Source organism: Canis lupus, chromosome 15 (genome assembly GCF_011100685.1).
Source record: "Canis lupus familiaris isolate Mischka breed German Shepherd chromosome 15, alternate assembly UU_Cfam_GSD_1.0, whole genome shotgun sequence".
Lineage (NCBI taxonomy): Eukaryota > Metazoa > Chordata > Mammalia > Carnivora > Canidae > Canis > Canis lupus.
Window position 1 is genome coordinate 29,510,126 of NC_049236.1, and position 19,120 is coordinate 29,529,245.

Consider the following 19,120-nt stretch of genomic DNA (forward strand, 5'->3'; position numbering starts at 1 on the left):
TGAGCCCTGTGTCACTGTGCTCAAGCACAGAGTCTGCTTAAGATTCTCTCTCCCTCTCCCTCTGCCCCTCTCTACTGTGTGCTCTCTAAAATAAATGAGTAAATAATAAAAAAGGGGGGATACACTGCTAGAAACCAAATTCCTAGTGGATGGGAGTTAAGGAAACACAGGGGAACTCTCGAGTAAAAAAAACGCATTATGAACCTTGATAAAGAAATGAAGTAAGAATTAAGACACTTTCATCTATTTTCTCTTCACATTTAAATGTTTGTTTCTATTGATTGTTTTTAGGACTTGGGTGACTGGAATATCTAAATGGAAAGGATAAAGAAAAAAAGATAAATGCTATTTGATTTTACCTGGGGGCAAACATGTCTTAGTCTGTACATTGTAAACTGACCCAAAAGTCGTGTGTCATAAGAGAGATCATAAACTACAGACTTAGACTGGTCTTTATATCCTGCTTCTGCATCGCTAGAGATGTTACTCATGCTCCAAGCTTCCGTGTAAAATAGAAATAATACTCTGCAAAATGCTATGAAAATTATACCTCAGCACAACATAGACACAACTTTTCATTATAAAGTATTTGTCATGTGTGGCAAAGAGATGACCAAAGAATGTCACACAGTACGGTAACACATTTTTACTGATAGTATTTACTGTAGTAAAAGTTTGTGATGAGATTTCAGAGCATCCTGAATTAGAAATCTCTAAGGCAAAATGAACACCTCTAAAGAGCCTGATTTTCATCACCCTGTTAGCTAATTCTTTTTACATGAGTAGTAGTGGTACAACAGTGAGTACTATAATGAATTGGGAAATGTATACCATTAATTTTTGGAGGAACTAGTCAAATATTAGAGCTTAAGATGAGTATCATGAATAGTTAAAAAAATTTTTTTAACAAATCCTACACAATTTATTTCCATTTGTACCATCTATGCACACTACCTGGTATCAGAAAATTCAGCTAACAAACACACACGGGGCTACCATAGACTCACACCTGGGACACTTCATTTCTTGGCTGGACTGGTACATCGGTTTCACAGTTTGCCTGTGCATCTTCCTCAGCACACGGATCCAGTGCAGCAGCAACTGTGGCATAACCAGGGTCCTCTCTGGTAGATTCTTCTGGATCCAAGTGGTTCCTGTGACTCAAATCTTCAGCCTTGTAGCCCTTCCCTTCATCATTCTGGCCTACCTCATTCTCGTCATTGTTTTTATGTTCCTGTTTATTATTTTCACAACAGTCTTGACTAATGTTCTCAATTTCAGGATCTGGTTCATTTTCGAAAATGAACTTAACATCTGCCAAGATACCATTAGTTGACCTAAATGGACTTGGCTTGCTTTTTGGTCTTGTCTCAGATTTATTGAACTCTGCAGGATCTACAATATCTTCTGTTGTGTGTTTTTCTTTATTACTGTAATACCATAGAATATTTTTAGGTACCTGATGGTATAAGTTGTCACTGGCATCTATTCCCTTCCCATTTTTAATTCTGAAAGCTGTTTTGGGTTTTTTTCTGTTCCTGTATAAAGTGTTCTTTTTGTGAAAAACATTATGCCTGTATTTATTAACACTGGTAGCAAGGGTAGAAAGTGCAGTTGTGTCACATAACAGATTCTGCTTGAAGCAGAAGAAAGAGAAGAAACGTGAAAAGAAGAAGAAAATAATAAAAATATACACACTACTTGTTTTAAAATAAGATACAGCAAACAACTCTATATTAATGATTTCTTATAAAGGAAAACTAGAAATATATCACACGTTTGAATGGAAACAATGCTATAACATAGTTTTCTAATTTACCCAATTGTATGTTCTTGCCACATCAAAACTGGAAATGTAACTTCATTTAAAATCTCATTTGTAATAAAATTCTTATGCTTTGCATAAAACTTTAAGATTACTTATGTAAGAAGGATTAAAGAAGTTAATATACATCACTACCTGGCAAAAATAAAGGTTGGATTTACTGCACTAATATTCCAAAAAGAATCTAATGTTGTGGGTCAGATAAAGGTACAAGTTGATATCACTTTTAAACTTTAAAAACAGAAACAAAAAGATGTACACTTACTGAAGGTCTAGAAGATGCATCCTTTGAAAACTGTTTTTCTAAAACATGAAGTTTTTCTTGGAGGTATCTGTTTTGTAGATGTAAATCCTCTACGACAGAATCTCGAGGAAGAGCTTGGCGGCTCCTAGGAGAAGCAACAACAGACACTTTACTATTCAAACTTCAACTTTTCACAGATTCACTATAAGAAAATACCGAAAAGAAAGAAAATATGTATTTATTAGCACTGTATATTTATTTTAAATTCTACAAAACTTATAAACTTCACAAAAATTAGGACATGACTATTTATATTATAAAGTGATCCTCTACAGAGGATTGCTGCATGGCTCTTCTGAATTAGGAGTTAACAAGTGTATTTTGATTTACAGAAATATATATAACATCTTTAAGGAACATGCATCTATTTATATGGCATTGTGTAAGACAAATCAAAATAGCCACTACTTTTAAAACATTATATAATAACTCCATAACATCTGTGTGCTTCTTGAGAAGCTCAAGGATTTAAAAAAGGCTCTTATTGGTGCCAGATAACCATCTGTTCCTCCAACTGTCACATGTGTGGCCTACAAGACCCTCCATAATCTGGCCCCACTACACCTATTCAATCTAATTGACCAGGGGTCTACTTTTACTAAGGCAAAAAGTCTACTTTTACCCACACATTAAAACTTCACCCCTGCCACTATGCATCTAATAGGGTTCTGCTCTCTTGGAATGTCCCTCCTCCCTTTAATACCTAGTTCTGATACATGAAATTTAGAAATTCAATTTGAACTGAGAAGATAAGTTTCAGCTTTTCTAACAAATCTCCAATTACTTTGGCCCACAAAGATTCACATTATTAGGGGGAAAAAATTAAACCTCTAACAGTATTAGGTTTCAAAACTAAAATATTTTGATCCTTGTGAAAACTGCAAAGGAGAATAAAAAGGTTTAACGTTGTTCTGAACATATGTTTAGATCAAGAAAAGGAAGGGAAAGAAACAGGTGTCGAAAGAATTCTTCAATCGCTTTTTTCTTCTCAATCAAGAAAAATTCTGAGGGATTTAAGAAACCATGAGTTAGACAAAAAGGGGAGGAATGGAGGTTAGAAGCTCACAGGTGTTCCTTTAAAAGAGTTCACATTACATTAAGACTGACCCACTGACAGGTGGCTCAGCGGTTTAGCGCCGCCTTCAGCCCAGGGCGTGATCCTGGAGACCTGGGATCGAGTCCCGCCATCGGGCTCCCTGCATGGAGCCTGCTCCTCCCTCTGCCTGTGTCTCTGCATCTCTCTCTCTCTGTGTCTCTCATGAATAAATAAATAAACCCTTAAAAAAAAGTTGACCCAATTGCAGGCATTACAAAGGAAGCACTAAGCACCATTAATTACTAATGGTAATTTTTGAAGATTAACAGAAAGGAAAAAAAGTATGATAAACTTAAGAACAGCAAGTATCCTCATATCCAAATATGATAGGTAGGTACCAGACTTCAAACGTGATCATTAAGATGATTCCGGACTGCTTGTAAGCACGTAGCAGAGGAAGTAACAGGTGATGTAAAACTATGTTCATCTAAGAAGTGAATGAAACAGATTATTACAGTTTCGTTAGGACACGACTGTATTTTGCTTTACATGACTGTGATTGTATCAGAAGACACAACTTGGAAAGAGATGACGAAACAAAAAAATTTCAAAGGCTCTGCTAAAGAAATGGCACGGGTGGGGGGTGCACTGGTTCTAGGTACAGTGTAGTAATAAACCCGTTCAATCTTGTCTCTCCCAAATGCATGGAACAGCTATTTGAGAACTTTGAAAAGTAAATATTTTACACATTGGGACAAAATACCAGAATTTGAAGTGTCAGCAAACAGGCAGTAATTTACCTTTTCTTTTCCTCTGATGTTTCTTGGCCTGAATACAACGCTGAACATGAAACCTGAGCGTGAGTGTTAATATGGAGGAAAGAAGCTCCAAAGAAGCCTTAAAATTCCAGTTCCAGCAAGGAAAAAGGGCACTTAGGATACTTCCAGAGAGTACAACCATTCCCCTCCCCCATTATTTTTTTCTTGTATCCATTCTCTCCTCCTCCCTCAAGTAATCCCATGGCAGTGGTGGTGGCAGTGGTGACTGCAATGAGAACCCATAGGAGCTGAAGTATTTAAGAGAAGGAATCTTCTCCAAATGGTAGAGTTGTGATTGCTATGGAGGTACAGTGGCAGTAGTCCCCCTCCCCCACACCCTGCCAACCCCTCTTTCTGCTCTCCTTTTGCTTGCTCAGTTCCAGACAGGTGCACAACTGCTGAAGCGAACAGTAGAACAGGGTTCCCCTGAGCCCCAATTTCATTCGAAGTAGCAAAAGGGGGAGCCCTAGGGAATCAAAGTATTAGGGAGGTCACTGAAAGGGAGGGACACATGAAAGGGATCTTATAAAGTCCTTTATGAATTTATGGGCTCATTGTTGAGCTGGGTGTGCCTGGATCTGATCTTAGAGTAGCAAAGACTCAAAGAACTGAACTAACGGACCAAAGATGGCCCAGGTACTAGACTTCCAAACTGGGAGGTGCACAGGCAGGACAGATCCAGAGACTGTAAACGCTTTGAAAAGGAAATGGACATTGGAACCACAGCCCAAAGAAAGCAGGTGGAACATGGGGCCGGAACCTAGCCAAACTGCCTATTAAAACAAAAATATCTACATTCTCCATAGAATTAACCAAGATCCAAAGTTTCACCACATAATATTCAGAAGTTCAAGAATACAATCCAAATTACATGGCATACAAAGACCCATGAATATCTTAACTCGCGTTGGGAAAAGACAACAGTACCCAAGTCTAAAGTAATACACGTTCATTACATCCGTTTCTATGGGCCAGCTAGTTTTTCTTCATTATAACAGGTACCACATTTTTTCATGAAACAGCCTACCTCATATAGGAAATGTCATTTTCTAAGTCAAGATTTCTCTTTTTCAATTCTTCCAACTCTTTTTCTGACTCGAAAGCTCGCACTCCCATAACTTGATCAACAGTAATGCCAGTTGTTTTTAGTTTCCTCTGCAAACTAAGTTTCTCTTTGTCAGCTCTGTGGGATTTAACATAGCATCATGAAAATATATAATTCACTGTTTTGCTCATTCAGTTTATTAAACCACATCTCATTCATTATAAGACCAACATAAAAAACTAGATCTTTCTGTATTTGCTATGAGCTAACTTATCTCACAATTATAGGAAACTCCACTTATAAACTGTTAGAATACTTTTAAACACATTTTAAAGAAAATAAAAGAGTCATAGATAATTAAAACTAGGAAATTTCTCAAGTATGATATCAAATATGTACTATCAAATATGATAAAACAATATAACTTCCAGATCAATTAAAGACTGCATATAATTAGGCTTAAATTTGAACTCACTTGGCAAAAAGATCCTTCAAAGTATTCAACTGCTTTGTTAGGATATAGACTTCCCCCTCTTTTTCTTTCAACTTGTTTCTAATTCCCTCTATTTTAGTTTGCCATTTTTTACCTTCTTCCCACCTAATTAATTCTTCTTTTGTACTCTATAAATAATAACAGAGGAGAAAAATCACCGATATTGTTTTTAATGTCAAGATTTATCCATTATAATTTACTAGAACAATGGCACACCAATACTTTGAGAATATGTAAATACATTCATTTGGCTATGTAATTTCTAGAATCTTCAGATATACCAAGTTATTACCAGAAATGACCCTCAGTTTAAGGGTTCTGTATTCTATCACTTAGTAGATGATATTCTAGGGAACAGTCTGGACTAATGCTAGCAGACTTAGGAGTCTTTAAGATTTTAATAACAATGATCATGATCAAAGTAAGCTTCTAACAAAGAACATGTAAGTATAAATGACTAATCCAATTTTAACCAAAATAACAATCTTTGAGCATCACAGTCTCTTCAAATCTTCAATGCACATGACTTCTTTTATTCAATAGATGGTTATATAGCGTTAGTCATCCACCAAATACTATTCTAGGCACTAGAAGCAGAAGCAATGAATAAACCATAGAAAAAGCATTACAATCTAATTAATGTTGGTTAGGTAGATTAGGGAAAGGTAGCAAAATATAGACAAAAAGCAGGAAAAAAATATAATGTAGTACATTAGCTGATGATAAGTGCTGGAAAAAAAAGGAGCAAAGAGAATTAGCTAATAGCACTAGCAATGCCATTGGAATATATAAATTGCCTATACATACATTTGTATCAGTTTGCATTTTTAGCTCTGAACTCATGTTAATGCTATTAAGACTGCTTCATTATGTTTTCTAGTGTAGTATGTCAGAGCATCTTTATATTGAAATATGAGAAATATAAAAATATTATTTTTATAAATTATTTTTGTTTCTCCTTTTTCATTTATAATGATTTTTTTTTTGAAATTACACATGTAGGTAGTTTCTATTAACTATAAATTTCTTTTTTTATTTAAAGATTTTATTTATTTGAGAGACATATCAAGAGAGAACATGAATAGTACAAAGGATGTTATGCTACATTGTATTCATTACAAAAAGCAATGTCAGGGCTGAAAGAGTTAAAAGCCATAGTTTAAACAAATGCCCAACTAAGATAAGTTGCCCTATCAAAACTGTCTTCTTTGACACTGGCCAATTTTTTTACCTTATTTTTTTAGTTCAGCTAACAAGTATTATTTTAAAAAATACAAAAGCTTCAGTGTTTGATCATTATTAACTTTTTTTCCTAAATATATATAAGGAATTTTGTGACTTCCAGAAATATAAATATTAGTTTGGGCATAATGGTATATAAGTAATTCTGCAGCATGGAGTGCTTTGTAGGGATTAGGCAATTCTATCCCATCTGACATTACCCTCAATTAAGACAGCAAAAGGAGGCTGAAATAATTTAAAAATGAACCACAACAACAAAAAATAAAGGCAAAGGTCATCAAAGATGTTCTAGAACGGGGAAGAAGATAGAATGCAGAGTTCTCTTTTCACATTTTCTATACCAACAGCCTCTCAGGCATGGATTTCAAAATAATTTAACTGCATTTTAAATTTTTCATTCATTTAATAAATACTGAGCATCATACATGCCAAGGACTGTTGTAGATGGCAAGGATACAACAATAAACAAGTCAGGCAAAATTCCTGCCATGAAAGCTTATAGTCCAAAGGATGAACACATAGACAAGTAAATCTCTAGTGTGTCAGATAATAATAAATGCTATGGAGAAAGGTATAGTAGCATAAGACACAGGAATGCAAGGCATGGGGGGGGGTTGATATCTCACATAGATAAGCAATAAAGAGTTGACAGAGAAAAGGGTATAGAAATTTCAATATAAAAGCATTCATTGAATATAAAAACATTCATAAATTAGAAATGCCCAGTACTGTAGAATTTGAAGTAATACTCTCACTAGATTCCTGGATACAAATTTTAATATCCGGGTTGCTCTTTGTGTTCTCTTCCTACTTAGTAATAATATCATACAGTGGTATTGACTTGATGGCTTACAAGAGACTTGCACACATTATTTCATTTGATTATTAAAATAATCTTGGGAAACTGGCAATGCAAATAGTATAATTTCTATTTTCTGGAGAAATAAACTGAAACACAGATTAGGAATCCAGGCAAAGCCACAAGGCTACTGAGGGATTTTGATAGGAATCAGGTTAGGAACTGGTATTTAAAGATAGGCCTTAAATACCAGTGGGGAGGCGGCAAAGAAAGCAATCTGTAAGAGCAAGGATATTTTTATCTTGCAATTTTTACCAGCGAAGCTTCTGACAGGAAGTATGCTGTGGTTCAATGTAAACAAATGCAAACATTTTAATAAAACTTATACTAACATTGGTGAAATTTCATAAGTAAAATAAAATTTGGAATATACTCTATTAAGATATTTTAATTCCATTACTATTTTCTATTCAGTGGTATTAAAGACACTTAATTTTCTTTTTTATGTTCATGTTTTTCAAATTGTTTTATAGATATTGAATATTTTCTGGGTAAATTTTACAATAAAAATGTTTCCTAACCTTTGCTCCTCCAATGTAATTTTCTGCAGGGGCAAACATTACTACTAATACCAATATTTCCCAGGTCTCTTGATATTTTCAATGCTACTGATATAAATCTTCAGCTTATTATTTGTAATAAATAAATTTAATTATATGCATTTTAGCTAGTTTTAGGGGATTGCTAATTTCTGTCAGTAATTTTTGTTACAAAATAGTTTACTAGCTAACCCATTAGAAAATTTTAAGCAACTTTTTTCACATTACAGAATCAATTTATGAGTGTTTTGGTTACTGATTACCACAAATATCGGTCTGTGGTAATCAGTAAACAAACTTTGTTTATCCTGAACTAACAGTAATCCAGTCTATTAAAGGATAAAAAGGACACATTTGGGGCAAGGTAGCAGGCTAAATATGCCTAACTTTCTTTCCAAAATCAAAAGCACCAATTTATGTAACCAAGTGGGTTGGGGAGAAGTTGGATAGGTGTGAGGGGATTTTAGGGGTTCTAGAATCTCAGGAAGAGGACATGGAGACAATGTAGTGACTTCTGGGTACGAGTTACATTATAGGTGTCTCCTGTAAATTCTTAAAGGACAGAAACTTGTCTTAGACTTCTCTGTGTTATTCAGTACATTTATTGTATGTATTAGGTCCTCAAATTAATATAGTATATCCTCCGTTCATCAGTTATATAATTTACCTTAGTTTATCATTACCTTAAACATATTAATCAGTATGTTTCTTCACATACCTTTTCTTTCACAGGCTTTATTTCTGCCTCATCCACCTTTCTTTCCAGTTGGCTTTCTAGCTTTTTAATTTTCTTTTGGAGTTCTTCAATTAAACTTTGTTTATTATCTATTAGAGGTTTCCCCTGAAATAGAAGACATATTTTTACTTTTTTACGAGTAAAAACTATCAAACAAAATACACAATAAATATTCCAATTATAGAAGTTTCCTGAGGCTATAGCTAACCATCTTGTCTAAATGCACTTTTGATATAGAACATATAGCTGCTTCTGCATTTTAAAGAGGTTACTCTAAAACCACAAAGATGACAGAGGTCACTGAAGGAATTAGCAACATCAATCAAAGTGATCTGAAAGCTAGTTTCAGCAATTATTTATAGATTAAAGTAAAAAGTGGGAATAAACTACTACCTATATGTTTTAAATAAAAGATATGATCACAATTAAATATAAAATCACCTGTAATCCACTGGTTAGTCTTTTAATTTGCCTTTTCAGTTCATCATTCTCTTGATCAATTCCATCTTTCTCTCTAAGCATTTTATTATAGGCTTTTTGTTTTTTTTGCAGTTCATTCGTTAAGTCATTCAAATTATCGCTTAGTGAGTTTTCTCTGTTTTTACTTGTTTTAAGAGCTTCTTTCAATTTTAAAAGATTTTCATTTAAATCATCAATTTGTGACTAAAAGTAAAGAAAGGATTAATTCACAAATCTTCATCAAGTATCAATAAAATAGAATACATCTATTACTTAATAAATAGAAAATGTCAATCTAAGTTATTATTATTAAAATATTCTTAATAATACTTAATAAAAAGGCTTGGTTAATGCTTATTAAATTAAAACATGCTAAAAATAAAGTTTCAAATCTAAATTTTTAAGTTCCCAGGGGAAAAAAAAACCCAACTAAACACCTATCTTCATTTCAAATTAACCAAGTCTACTTTGAGAAAAACAAAATATGATATAATACCCTAAGGCACTTCATCTTCAGCAAATACTCAGAAATAAAATGTTATCAAACAAGCAAATGTTTTGTTATGGCTGAACTAAGTTATTAAAGGGACAAGTACATATGAATGTATATGGTGATGTTTTAAATGCTATGAAGCCTAAGATTAGTATAAAACAAAATCTCTGATTTGTAGTAGTTTCTAAACCATTTTGTAAAAATAAGACATGAAAGGGTAACTCGTAATACTTCACAGTATATCTAAAGCCACTACACAGTAGTTTTCAGCTGTCCCATACAAGAACAGTGATGGAAAAAAAAAAAAAAAAAAGAACAGTGATGGAAATGCTAGTACTTAATATGTTTTCTTGGATAAATTACTACAGGCCAAAAGTATTACTAATGACACTAATAAGAAATTAGCAATATTATAATGCACTTAGAAGAAACACATTAGCTGTCCAAGGAGAAGTGAGAAAGGACTTTAAAACCGTGAAGAATTCAGAGAAGATGATGCATCAGGCAAAGAGAAAGGTATTGAAGAAGATATCAACAAAGGGCTATTCCTGTTTATACATTTATTTACTTAATGGATTTTCTTTTAAGATTTTATTTATTTATTCATGAGAGAGGGAGAGAGACACAGACACAGGCAAAGGGAGAAGCAGGCTCCGTACAGGGAGCCCAACATGGGACTCGGTTCCAGGTCCCCAGGATCACGCCCTGGGCAGAAGGCAGCGCTAAACCACTGAGCCACCCAGGCTGCCCTACTTAATGGATTTTTGCTTTCAACTGTGCTCATAACCTTGGCAGGTACAATGAGAGCTTTAAAAACGCTAAATAGGGACACCTGGCGGGCTCAGGCAGAAGAACACATGACTCTTGATATCAGGGTCGGAGTTCAAGCCACATGATGGGGGTAGAGATTACTAACAAAAAAATAAATGAAAAAAAAAAAAAAAAAAAAAAAAAAACCCTAGGCAAAACCAGTCCCTACACAGTTTAATGGTGGTGAAGAGCACATTCAAATAAATTGAGTAAATCAAAATTACAAACATATAAAAAATCAAAATTACAAACATATAAAAAGTAGATTTTTCACTTCATGCAGAATGTACTATATAAGCTTTGTGTAAAGAAATTTAAAACTCATTATGAAATATATAATGGGTGACAGGCACTGAGGGGGGCAATTGACGGGATGAGCACTGGGTGTTATTCTGTATGTTGGCAAATTGAACACCAATAAAAAATAAATTTATTATTTAAAAAAAAGAAATATATGTTTTGTAAAAAAAAAAAAAAAATTTAATCACCAAATCTAATCATTGATCAGATATGAACACAGTAATATACACTGCCAAAAAATTAATAAATAGCTTCAAAAAGGCTTCAGAGTCAGGTAGGTCTATGGATTAAATGTTAAGGACTATATATAACCTCCCTAAACTATTTCAGGGAGAAAAAAAGAAAGCTAATTAACTCATATTATGAATCAGCAAACATTAGAAAATTCTGATAAAGCAAAAGAAATCAAACAAAACAAAGAAATCTATACATCTATTGCACTTATCAATATAGAAACAAAATTCCGAAGTAAAATGTTTCTTAATTCTATTAGGAAGAAGTAGTTAATAATGGCCTATCTTGCTAATCTCCAGGATGATAGTGTGTGAGTACAATAAAGATTCTTAGCGTTCAAAAATGAATGTGTATGTATATATATATATCCATCAATAGTTCATTAGAATAAATTCCCTATTCATTATCAAAATTATCAAAGTAGATCCTCTGCCAATAGCAATTATAAGGAATTTTGTTATACTGATGCATTTGTTATGTTCACCTTTAGCTCTTTTGTATGTCGATCAACAATTTGTTGAACATTGAGATTTGCCTCTTTCTGAGAAGTTGCAGAAATAATACGTTCTTCAGCTGCTGCTGTCATTTCTGCCCTGAGTTCCAAAAGTGCTCGACTAAGTGCCTGAAAGTTATAACATATATACTTTTTTTAAAAAGTAACATTTTATATGAGCAACATGTAATCCAAAAAATAATATGCTTTATAACTTTTAACTATTTTCCTAAAATACCATGTAAGTAAATATAATTCACTAACAGTTCAACTTTTTCAAATGAATTTCCTTTACTAATTGCACTCAATTCTTTCCAAACTGAGTGTGAGACTTCAAAATCTTGACAATAATAATTTTGAGGGCCCAGCATTAAATCAAGCCATTTGTGTGACAAAAACCATCCATTTTGTTTCAATATCCAAGTTTAGATATTTATCTGAATTACTCACTTAGCACATACTTCTGTTTGAAACTAACTGAATTATACAGACAAGGAAAATTATAGGATTAGGAAAAGACTTAAAATTTGCCAATAAATTACATAAAGTGGCACAGAAAAACAGCAGCACCTCCTAAAACAATTGAGTATTAAATTTGAAATAAAGTTTAAAAACTAATACATCACTGATAAGCCACTGACCAACTGCATCTCAAAAAACTGTGACCTCCTTCTTTAAACTTTCTTCCTCACTGTCATATCTCTCTCATATTCCCCCAAATTGTTCAATTATTCACTGTTCAAAATAGCCTTAGTAACAGAAAATCCCAGTTAAAAAAGGAGAGAAAATAACGGGATTAAGATTTCCCCTTACTTCCCATAGATAACTCACAAATCAAACTGATGACAACATAAAAAGATAAACTGGACTACAGATGTACTTAAAAACACCACCAAATGGCTATTTAAAAGAATTATCTTGAAAACTTCTGCTTAATAGACTAAAACAAAGCTCATACTTTTTATTGCAACAGAGAGGTATATGCTACTATCTTGTGCAAGTCTTTTCTCACAACAATCTATTACCACTTGTATTTCCTAAATATTGATAATAGTCTGTTATCACTTACTTTTTGCTGTTTCTCTTTCAAGGCTAACTGGCTCTTTAGCCTTTCTACCAGATTTCTCATTGTAGTTGTTGGAGCTCTTGAATTTGCTTCTTTTTGAGCCTGCAATTCAGATTTTAAATTCTGTGACTCCTTTTGTGAGTGGGCCAGAAGACACCTTAAATCCTCTACTTCTGCTTTCACTTTTTTCACTTCATCTGCATGGTTTTCTTGGAGCCTAATATAAGGAAACACATGTATTTAATGGAGTGACCGCTACAATTAACACTTTGATACAAATTTTACATAGAGCCAACGTTTGGCCCTAAGTATCCCTAAGTATCCGTACAACCTAAGCCTTGCTTCAAATCAAAACAAGGACAATTCTTTGTTGCACTTAACTAACTCTTAAACCTAACGTAAAATAGACTTTTCCTTTTAGTTTGTCTACTATTGTTGGCAAGGACTGTATCAAGTAATTTTTTGGTTCTAAACAATATAATGAATAAATAGCACTTTAAATACTATGTCTCGGGGATCCCTGGTTGGCTCAGCGGTTTGGTGCCTGCCTGTGGCTCAGGGCATGATCCTGGAGTCCCGGGATCAAGTCCTGCATTGGGTTCCCTGCAAGGAGCCTGCTTTTCCCTCTGCCTCTGTGTCATAAATAAATAAATAAATAGTCTCTTGCAACATGTGCCAAAAACTGAAGTTACCTCAAATAATCACCAAATTGTGAAAATATGAGGTTTTACTAAAGAAAACACACAGATCTATAATTTTCTAAGACACATTAAAATATACATGTCACTGTGTACACTGAGAATAAAAGTATAATTTTAGTCTAACATGATGTGGTAAGGTACAAGACTACTCAAGTATTTCATGTGACAAAAATTTATATATACCAGGTAATTTCAAAGGATGATTACTTTCTACACCCAGGAATTAGATTAAAAAGCATAAGCAATTTTATATACCAAAATGTGATACAAACTTACACTAAAATAACATCTCATGTATAAAATAATACAGTGGGGAAAAGTAGATTGAAAAGATACCAAATAGGGCACCTTGGTGGCTCAATCAGTTAAGTGTGGATTCCAGCTCTGGTCATGATCTCAGGGTTATGAGATTGAGCCATTACTGGCTCTACGTGGGCATGGAGCTTAAGATTCTCACTCTCTCTCCCGTCACCAACCCCACCCCCCATCCCCATCCCAGCCTCTGCTTGGGCTTAGGCACACACTCTCTCTCATTAAAAAAGAAAAAGAAAAAAAAAAAAGATAACAAATACTACTGCTGATTCTCTTTTCTTTTAGAGAATAATTTCTTAAAAGTGGTAACTTCTTAATAAAGCAAAAGTGGTGTTGATTTTGTTAGACATCTTGGATACGTTCGTTAAGAATAAAAAGTTCTAAGAACGTCAGAGCTGGAATGGAATTATAAAGTCAAGTCAACTTTCCCATTTTTTCAGATAAGAAATTGAGGTCCAGAGAGATACCTCTGTTAGGTAGAAGCCAGACAAGAGCTGTGGAAGGAATGCCCTGAGGCAGATTCCCAAGTCCCTGAAGCGGAATGATGGAGACATGAGCTGGGGCAAGGTCAGTGATAATAATAAAAAAAACAAAACAAAACAAGCTACACATTATAAGCCCAGGATCTCAACAACCTGACTTTATGGCTTCCAAGGCCTTGGGCCTGACAGAGCAAAAGTCACAGATACAGAACCTGCCCTCTCTCCTTCCACCTCCATTCCAGGGTTACCCCTAGACTCACTATTATATATTTGTATTGTGGGCACAACTTCCTCCCCCTTCCCCCAAAAGGACTGCCAAGATGGTTCTGGTACAAACCTTGTAGGGTCAAAAACCCCCTCCCAACCTGTGGGAGGATTTTCCCAAATGACTGGAAGCGGCCTCCATTAGAGACCATCCCACTTAAGTCACAGCTCCTCCAAGCCCAGAGAAACCCAATAATATCCAATTTCAAAACAACTTGGGAGCCAGTTCCATCTCTTGGAACCTGCCCACTCTACCACCTTCACTTTAAGAAACTGCTTTCTGCTTGCTATTTTTCTTCTGGCTGTCTTATTCAAGTACTGATCCCCACATAAATCTTTTCATGGGAAATCCAAGGATAGAGACCTCCATTTACACAAGGCAGACACTCTCTAGTTCTTAATATTTTTACAGTGATTACAAAATACACAAACTTTAAAACTGTTCTGGTTTTAAAATCTATATTCTGATCAATTTGTTGAGCAATGTTTAGAATCTCTAATATAGAGAATGAAGCAACTGTCGCTGATTAATTAAAAACATAATTTTTTCATTTAACAAATATTTACTCATCCTCTATTATATGTGCCAGAAACTGTTATAGGTGTATAAAACAAAAGTTTTATATTTATGTATTACTTTGCAATCTTCAAATTACTTTCACATACAATATTCTTTGGCCTCCATAAAGAAGGAGCCAGGGTAAGTGCTGTCATTTACATTTTACAGATGATTGAATGGATGCTTTAGTTAAAGAGTTTAAAAACGAGGTTCTAGAACAAGAATCTTGAGTTGGCTCTTGTGCCAGACTGACGAGATTCAAATCATGGCTTTTCCATCTCCTAAGGCATGTTCCTGAGCATTCCCGTGGCCTAACTTCCTATGTGAAAAAGGAGAGAATAACCTATGTCATAGTAATCCTGAGGATAAAAATGAGATAATAATATACATGAAGTTTTTAGAACAGTGCATGACACAGCAAATGCTTACCTTTATCCTCACTGTATCATTATTACCATTTGCCTATATTTTATGATACATTCTTAAAGCTTACCGTAACTTGATATTTTCAAATTCTTTGATTTTTAATTCAGTGATTTCTTTTTGTCTCTCTAAATCTTGAGATACTTTCTTTAGTTTGACCAAAAGTGAAGAGAGAGAATCATCTTGTTCTGCTACTGTCTGTTCCATCTCAGCCAGGCGAATAAAATGCTTGTTGGTAGGAACTGGAGTAGGGGATTGTTTTATTAAATCCTAGGAAATATGAACAAATTAGCCATGAGCATGTACCACTCAATGCCATACTTAATCCAAAATTTTGCCTTCTCAAATGATCAAAATATAATACCTAATTTAAAATTTAATGATATTTAATAGCCAATGGAGGCTTAAAGAAGATGAGAAACAGAGATCTTATTTTTTGTATCACAGTCCCAAGTAAAGCATCTCCACGCAGTGGAGAATCAATAAATGTTGACTGAATTCATGATTTAAGGCTCAAGGATGCCAGGATTTGCCCATTTAGAGATGAAAGATATGTCACTTAACACATACAAAAGACAAAGATCAAAGGAAACAAGTATGAATGGAATTCAGAACATAAAAGCCGTTAGATATTGGTAAACTTAAAATGAACACAACTTGAAAAGACAGACTGAGGTCACATCATGTAAGGTTCTGAGTACAGGACTAAGGAATATGAACATAATTTTGTAGGCTGCAGTGGGCTACTAAAGGTGTGGATGTAGGGAGAAAAATGATCAGAGCTATGTTTTTAGATTATTCCAACAACAAAGGTAGGATGGCTACTTTTCCAAAAAACAAACAAACACGAGAGCTACATTTTCAATTATATGGTCTCAAAAGTCAATAAAGAATAGAATAAAGTTCCCAGAATCTTACCCAAGCTGTTTGTTTGAATTTATTGAGTGAACTATCAGCCTGTAGTTCTAATTTATGATGAAGAATATGAAGGTCTTCCTCATGTCTCTTAACAATTTCTCTTTGTTCCTGTTGACAGCAAATCAAAACTGTATCTTAAATTATGATTTAATTTAAATTAAATTAAAATTAATTTAAAATTAATTTAAAATTCACATTTTAAAGTCTTGAAAATTGTATTACCTTTAATCTTCCAAAACCCTTACGAGATAGGGAAGGACCAATATCTGCGTGTACACACACACACACGCACACGCACGCCCTCCCCCAAGTATGCATTCCCCTAGTACATGTTCAAGTTGATAAATCCAGTCTTAAATCACAACTTACACTTAATATTAAAATAATATGTATCCATCATCTTTTAACTGGTTTCTAAAAAATTTTTGTAAATGTTAGATTTTCCCATCAATGTCCTAGCAAATTGGATTTCCACTGACTACTGGTATGATGGAGTTCATTCTAACTTACTGCCTCATTCTTTTTACCTATAAATTCAACTGATATTTTTCAAAATCCTAACAGTTGCACCATGACAGCTATTCCTGGTTTTCCTGAGGGAAAGAGAGACATATATAAACTGCCAGTTTTACTGACAGATCTGTAATCCAATCATGTGAAAGGTAAAATTCCTAAATAGAATCATTTGAAAGCAAGAAACGAACTACCATTTTAGGGCAGAATTATATTTGGCATTGGCTAAAAAAAACATGGTAATAAATAAAAAGGCACAGCATAATAACATACCTCTCTGGCTTTTTCCAGAAGATGCTGATACTTCTTTAACACTTCTTCCTTCTGATTTAACCTTGCTTGCATATTTGCAATTGTCTGCTGAGCAATTTTCAGTGTATGATGTGATTTTGGTTCTACCTCTTTTCTGCCCAGTTCAGCTATCAGCTTTTCACGTTCTGCAGTGGCAGGCAATCGAAGCCTCAGTTCATTGATTACTTTGTCTCTTGACAGAATATTTTGCTCTGCTAACCGTAAAGCAGATTCTTTTTCTTTTAGTTTCTGCAATGATCAAGTTGTAATAAAATTATTAAAGTCTGTTTTTTTTCTTTTAAAAATGCCTCACCTGAATTTTGGTCAGATTAATTATAAGCAATAACAGGAATTTCACTTTATTTTTCACATAATATTCATACCGATATTATATTGATATTAATAAGGTTCTATTTCTTATATTTCCATGCGACAGCAGTTATCTGCATGCACATTTTACTTATTCAAAAATTATCACGTGTTATAAACTTCACTGTTATGATGAAAATAAAATTTAATTAAGGTACTTTATTTAGCTCTTGTAGTTTTAGAACTAGAAGCGTGTGGCGGTACTAGATTTAGAACGAAAATGTCATAAATCATCCCTTTTATTTTGTTCCATTGACTGTCAGAGCCCTAGACGAGTAGTCCATAAGTCAGTTAAGTTATAAAAATTGGAACTTCAGCGACCTTAGTCAATGAATCACCACTCTACAATATGTAGTTTATTAAAATAAAACAGGAAAAATGTTTACTGTTCAACAAGATTAAGGCAGATATTTTAAATCAAATAACTCAGTGGCAATTCACATAAATGTCAAATCTTACAATTACCAAAAAAAAATCTTAGGTTTCCTCAATTGATTAAAAATGTACAGTTTTACTCATGAAATTTTAAAATGCATTTAAAATTACTTCATTTAGATGTAAACCAAAATGCAAGTCATCTTCAGTTTTTATTATTTTCTGTAATTATAACTTACTACTATTGATCAGTGTGCCCAAAAGTGACAAGTAGTGATTAAATGGGCAAGAAATTCAAATTAGCCCTATCCGCTATTCTTTACTGGCTATTAAAAACATTACAGTAGAGTAGAAAAGGAGATTGGAATTAGCAACAGATTCATAATTCTGTGCTTCACCTCTGTTAGAAAATATTTAGAAAATTCAACAATAATACACAAATAAAAATGCAATACAATAATACACAAATAAAAATGCAAATTTTACTAATTACCTCTTCTAGTGATTTACAAGTTGCCCGTGTTTCTAGGATTATTCGAACATTCTCCTTTATTTTTCTTAGAGCAATCTCAAGTTGATTTGGAAGGGGCAAACTAGGGTCTGGCATTGATCCTGTAGCTTCTTCAAACTATTAAGAAATAGCATTAAAAAAAAAAAAGCAGTTACATCATTAAGAAAATACTATTGCAACCATATAATAAGGACATGGTTAAATCCTACTTATATTTGTTTTTTATTGTTGTTGTTGTTTTTTAAAGATTTTATTTATTTATTCATGAGAGACACAGAGACAGAGACGCAGAGACACAGGCAGAGGGAGAAGCAGGCTCCATGCAGCCCATAGGACATAGGACTCGATCCCGGGTCTCCAGGATCAGGCCCTGGACCAAAGGCGGTACTAAACCACTGAGCCACCGGGGCTGCCCCTCTCCCACTTATATTTGAAATATAAGTAAGTAGCAAACAGAATTAATCACTCATACCTTTTGTGCTGCTTTTAGTATTTCATTTTGCTGATGGTCAAAAATGTCAAGTTGACGTTCCAGCTCAACTTCTCTTTGGTCCCACGCCATCTGCCTTTCTTCATGAAACTGTACCAGACACACACAGAGACACTCACCAAGCATATAACAACGGTGTTAATATACATTTTCTTATCTA

General features: G+C 34.0%; 2 protein-coding genes across 7 annotated transcripts in view; one reads left to right on the top strand and one right to left on the bottom strand.

Moving 5' to 3' along the window:
• The window catches only part of C15H12orf29 (chromosome 15 C12orf29 homolog), a 59,128-nt gene that overhangs the window by 28,672 nt on the left and 11,336 nt on the right, over nt 1-19,120 (top strand). The window contains exon 10 of one of the 3 annotated variants that reach the window (XR_005370450.1): nt 292-1,903. The exons of 1 other annotated variant lie outside the window; for it this stretch is intronic. Coding sequence is in view for 1 of the 2 variants with exons in the window: in XM_038558623.1 (XP_038414551.1) it covers nt 14,206-14,209 (4 nt within the window). In the remaining variant the exon portion in view is untranslated. Of the gene's footprint in view, nt 1-291; nt 1,904-14,205; nt 14,245-19,120 lie in introns of those variants that run through there. One more of the 3 variants, XM_038558623.1, reaches the window with a different exon arrangement.
• CEP290 (centrosomal protein 290) overlaps nt 1-19,120 on the bottom strand; it is an 86,903-nt gene that overhangs the window by 17,135 nt on the left and 50,648 nt on the right. For 2 of the 4 annotated variants that reach the window (XM_038558603.1, XM_038558602.1), the window contains exons 32-44: nt 18,943-19,050; nt 18,453-18,587; nt 17,198-17,464; nt 16,412-16,519; nt 15,564-15,763; nt 12,756-12,969; nt 11,678-11,815; nt 9,339-9,560; nt 8,880-9,002; nt 5,504-5,649; nt 5,011-5,166; nt 2,091-2,214; nt 1,010-1,633 (exon numbers count right to left, since the gene is read on the bottom strand). In XM_038558603.1, coding sequence (XP_038414531.1) covers nt 1,010-1,633; nt 2,091-2,214; nt 5,011-5,166; nt 5,504-5,649; nt 8,880-9,002; nt 9,339-9,560; nt 11,678-11,815; nt 12,756-12,969; nt 15,564-15,763; nt 16,412-16,519; nt 17,198-17,464; nt 18,453-18,587; nt 18,943-19,050 — 2,565 coding nt within the window. The remainder of the gene's footprint in view (nt 1-1,009; nt 1,634-2,090; nt 2,215-5,010; nt 5,167-5,503; nt 5,650-8,879; nt 9,003-9,338; nt 9,561-11,677; nt 11,816-12,755; nt 12,970-15,563; nt 15,764-16,411; nt 16,520-17,197; nt 17,465-18,452; nt 18,588-18,942; nt 19,051-19,120) is intronic. The other 2 variants (XM_038558604.1, XM_038558601.1) reach the window with 1 other exon arrangement.